Raw genomic sequence first — 5,275 nt, 5'->3', positions numbered from 1 at the left:
TAACACTATTGTATAAATTGTCGATCAAAACAGCCGTAGAGCAAAACTGGCCGCCTTAAAAAACAAAATAAATAAATAACAACAATAACAGCAATAATTACAAACAAATTCCATAAATCTAATAAGTAATAATCAAAACTAATTGATCAAAACTAACTCTGTTTCCACTATAATGAAGATCAATAATGACCTAACCTTCACCTAATACATCAATGACAATAAAAATCAATAGAATGACATAAAACAATATTAATAATCATAGAAAAAAGTAAGCATAAACTAAAAAGTAGGAACATAAATCAAAATGTAAGAACATAATTAAATAGTAATGTCAGAAGAGGATGAATAAAACTAAAATAAAGTTATAAGAAAGCCTATATTCCTATCGAAAGAAGATCGTCTGAATGGCGACTAAATCCATAATTCAACCACACAAAATTAAAGCTCTCAAAAAGCATTAAGATATACAACCAAGCTGCTCCTAAAGTAACATCTTCGGCAGCATAACTAACAGGAGTAATCTGATGACGATGTACTTGCTGAGGTCTCGTCAGACTAATAAACAAGGAAGAAAATGCCAGATGACTCTGATACTACAAACTAAGAAATCTAGTACGAGAAATGGAAGATCAGGGAACTAAAAAGAATTCGTAGAGATCGAGAGTAACGGAGGAAGCTCGAATTCGAAAAAGTATAAATCGATCGGCGTAGAAAAATGAATAACTAGTAAATACTTCTGGAGAATAAAGTTATGGGATCTGATGCGAATGATCATAACACCTAAACAAAGTATGTCTACATGCAGAAGTATTATCACCAAGGCGCTTTCTACAGAGATTCTGAAGACCCAATATTCAATCGAGACTATAATCTGCCGACTCCTCTCTAAATGCAGGATAAATCAATGCTGCCATAAATCCTGCAAAGAAGAAAGGGAGATTTCGGAAAGAAAGGGCAAAGCAAATACAAACATCTTTCGGCCTAGGACACAACTAACTTCAATCCCGAGTATCGACAGGACTAAGCTATTTTAAACAGCATCAAAAAGAAAATGGGAGGCTACAAAGGAAACAAATCAGGAAATATATGAAATTTAATCATACTGTAATAATAGGCGAAATAATTCTATAACTTTTCGGTTCATATTGAGACATTATATATATATTAATCGGATTTGACGAATCTTCATCCCATATTAAATTTATATAGCATGTTATCAAAAATCATACTTGTATTGGTTGCCTTAAGCTTAGCATCTGCTAATCTGCATCTCAATGTGAAATACAGAAATGTGTTTGATGGTCCTGAGGAGCTTACTGAAAGGCTTGCGCAGCAAATTTATATGGAATTCACTTCTATCAACTTTGAGAAGACTGAGTATAGATTCCAAGTCTTTTATGAGACTCTGAAGGAAATTAAACAACACAATGCAGGAAACCACAAATGGAAGCAAGGAATTAACGACTTCTCTGATCTCACTTGGGAGGAGTTCAAAGCCGACAAACTCATGGCCCCACAGAACTGCTCAGCCACCAGCTACTTGAGAGTCAAGCCAGAAATCCAAGTCCGCGCTATCCCATCTGCCTACGAATGGAACGATTACGGAATGGTCTCCCCAGTGAAGAACCAAGGCTCTTGCGGATCTTGCTGGACTTTCTCCACAGTCGGATCAATGGAATCACATTGGAACATCCTCGGAAAAGGCAAGAACTTAACTTTCTCTGAACAACAGCTCGTTGATTGCGCAGGAGATTTTGATAACCATGGATGTAACGGAGGCCTTCCTTCTCATGCTTTCGAATACATTCGATATAATGGCCTTGAATCAGATGTTACTTACCCATATAAGGCTGTAACAAATGCATGTGTTCACAGACCAGAAATTTCAGTTGCTCACTGCAGATTCGGCAGCTTTAACATTACCCAAGGTGATGAAACCCAACTCGCAGAGAGACTCTATAATGCTGGACCAATTGCCGTTTCATTCCAAGTCATTACAGGCTTCAAAAACTATGCTGGAGGTGTCTACACTGTTACTAACTGCGGTAAAGGAACTCAAGATGTTAACCATGCAGTCCTTGCAACTGGATTTGGCTCTGAAAAGGGTGTCAAGTTCTGGAACATCAAGAATTCTTGGGGAGCTTCATGGGGTGCAGCTGGATACTTTAAAATGGAAAGAGATGTCAACATGTGCGCTATTGGACAATGCAACTCCTACCCTCTTATCGATAATTTTAGAGATTTCGAAAAAAATCAAATCAGATCTGAATGATGATTTAAGCAATATGAATCATATAAAATTATTGGAATTATTATTATATGATATTGATATACGACAGATGCCTTTATTATACTTTAGCTCACGGGGTTGGGGTTGGGGTTGGGGTTGGGGTTGGGGTTGGGGTTGGGGTTGGGGTTGGGGTTGGGGTGGGTTGGGGTTGGGGTTGGGGTTGGGTTGGGATCAAAACTAATCTTGTTTCTATGAAAACAAACTCAAAGAGAAGTCATCATTTTATTGAGAACTCTCATCTGGTTTCTTGCTTAAAATATTTGCATGTGAATTTCTATGATAATCACTCATTAACCCAATTTTCTTTATTTTTAATTATTCATCCATAAAATATATGAGAAAATATTGAGATTTATAGTCACAATGTTCACTTCATCTTATTATTCGCTATGAATTACATAAAATCGCAACATTACAATGTATAAATGTATGTATTTATAAATAGAATTAACTGTGCAATCATAACCAATCATCTTAAGAATATCGGCCTTTTTCTGAAGTCATACTCATGGATGTTATCATATTGACAAAAACGTGACAAAGCTGGGACATTCGTGCATTTATCTGTTAAAACTGTATCTTTATATTTTCCAGAGTGGTGGTATTACATCACATCTTTGATGCCTGTTTCTTGGTAACTTGGCAGCACTTTACTATTTTTGGAGGATGTTAGTGCCGCGGATGATATCGAATGGCATCTTTTACTTTGATTTGTGTAGTTTGATTTCCTCAAGGCCATATTTTAAATATTCTATTTGGCCATATTGCCGCTTTGATACTTGTTCCTGGCTTCTAACACACCTTTTTTCTGAAATTTAGCATATAGCTCTTTTTTATCTGTTTTAATATACTCAGAGTTTATAAAATTGCCAGACTGTAATTATTTGTTTGGACATTTTTATATTTTGCATTTGTTTGTATCGCTGCTTTGCTGATAATTTGGTGGCTCTATTCTTTTTCTTTGGCATCTAGAAACTGTATTAGATTGTTCATTCAGCATGCTAATGCTTTTAGAAGAGAGGACTTGCCTTTATGATAATTTGATTGTGTCCTGATTAGATTTGATTTTAGTCACAGAATATCCAACCCTATTGATATCAATAAAGGATTTACCTGATAACTGGACGATACTAATGGCCTTTGGATTAATCGCTGGGATGTTTCAAAGTATATAAAGATGCGGATCTGTTGGTTTTGTCAGTTCGATTTGTCGGAATGTTCTCTTTGTGATTCATAATCGTTAATTAAGAATAAATTATAAGTAATGTGGTTAAAGAATTAACATCAATTCTTTATTAATACTGATACTTAATTTATATTTACGAACTAATATGAAAAACTAATAGTAAAATAAGTCTTTATAATGGTTTCCGTCATAAAATTAATCTAAGACTAACGACGACGATAATTTAGAATTTCATAGAATGCCACAATCTATCTCTCTAATAAATCATTAATTCAGACAATTTTACTATGATTTCATAATAATCTAAGTGGAATTCTAATGTTGCTGATTTTTCCATAGTCTATACAAAAGCTCGTAAACTTTATTTGTTTCTAATGTAGTGAAAGCTTTTTTGATTGAGCTATCTGTATGAATAGCTATAAATTGATCTCTTTCAAGTCTTTATAAATCTCCTGCAAACCAATATCCCATCCTTCCTGCACTCTTCCCCCAAATTCGACCTTTCCCTCCAAAAGTTGCCAAATTTCCTAACTATATTTTTTTGATTTTCGCAAAAGTAATCACTTTACGGATCGTTGTCGTAAAATAGTAGCATTTAATTTGAATTTAGTTTTAATTAATTAGCATATCTTTGTCTTCATATAGTACCTTGCATTTTATTGATGATTTCGAGGACATTTATTGATAATTATTCTATAATTAATAAAATGGTCATGGTAATAATGGGGATGATAATTGTAAAAATTGTAATGATAATAACGGTCATTGAATAATAAGATTCTGAATGCTTTGCAACATAATTCATTCAGTAACAATTCTAAAAATGAATAAACGAATAATACAATCAAACCAATCATACATCATGCAAATCCTCAAACAATTAAAATTAATGCCGAAAGTATGGAACTACTCAATAAAAGGCATCAAATATTAAAAACAATAAGAAATTATGACGAATATACTGTTTGTTTTGCAGATATTGATTGATTTATGTTAAATTTTGCTAATAAGCCTAGGCTAATTCGTTAGAAATATTTGAAGTCAATATAACACTATTTTTAGTAATTAATTTAGCAAAAATAATATATGATTTACAGGAATGATTGGAAAAGCAATTATTCTATAATTCATTCAATGTGACGAATGTAATAAGTGGGATCCCATAAAATTAATCCTTTAAAGACTTAATTTTTATATGATATTAATCATTAATCCTATTTTAGAAGCATTCGAATATAAAAATTTGTCTCTCTCTCTCTCTCTCTCTCTCTCTCTCTCTCTCTCTCTCTCTCTCTCTCTCTCTCTCTCTCTCTCTCTTTCATTGAGGTTTGGCCACATTAAAATTTCGCCCATAATCGAAAAGATTCAAAAAAATCCAGGCTCAAGTAAAATTAATCCTATTTTAATAAATTAATCTCATAAATAAGCATAATAAACAACCAAATAATTCAGTATCATTTTTGTTATTTATTTTTTTATTTTTGCAGGTTACTTCTTAAATTCCTCACCAATGCTGGTATGACTTATTAGTATCGTATACCTTTGTCTTCATTTAATGTCTTTATCACTTACTCATTCACAAAATTCTAATTTAATGTTTCCAGTCTGTCATAAGGAGGTCGGCTTGTAAATTCAAGCATCATATTTAGTCGATATGGTTTCCCTTTATCAGAATCAACTTAGTTATTGCCATACATTCGATTATAGTAATAGAGGATTTATTGAAAAAATAAAATCCTTTCAGGCATTGCCATCTCTATCATTGGACTCTGAATTATGTCATCTGATGCAAGATCAAA

General features: G+C 33.1%; 1 protein-coding gene across 1 annotated transcript; it reads left to right on the top strand.

Moving 5' to 3' along the window:
- The first annotated feature begins 1,223 nt into the window (after nucleotides 1-1,223).
- LOC148299053 (uncharacterized) lies at nucleotides 1,224-2,303 on the top strand. The gene has a single exon (XM_088276416.1). The coding sequence runs from the start codon at nucleotides 1,343-1,345 to the stop codon at nucleotides 2,270-2,272; it is 930 nt and encodes a 309-aa protein (XP_088132542.1). The 5' UTR covers nucleotides 1,224-1,342; the 3' UTR covers nucleotides 2,273-2,303.
- Nucleotides 2,304-5,275: the final 2,972 nt, after the last annotated feature.

Source organism: Brachycentrus maculatus, unplaced genomic scaffold (assembly GCF_059751285.1).
Source record: "Brachycentrus maculatus isolate JH-2025_06_01 unplaced genomic scaffold, ASM5975128v1 h1tg001380l, whole genome shotgun sequence".
In the NCBI taxonomy this organism is placed as follows: Eukaryota; Metazoa; Arthropoda; class Insecta; order Trichoptera; family Brachycentridae; genus Brachycentrus; species Brachycentrus maculatus.
The sequence above is the reverse complement of the archived record's forward strand: the minus strand, read 5'-3'. Positions and strand labels throughout refer to the sequence as shown.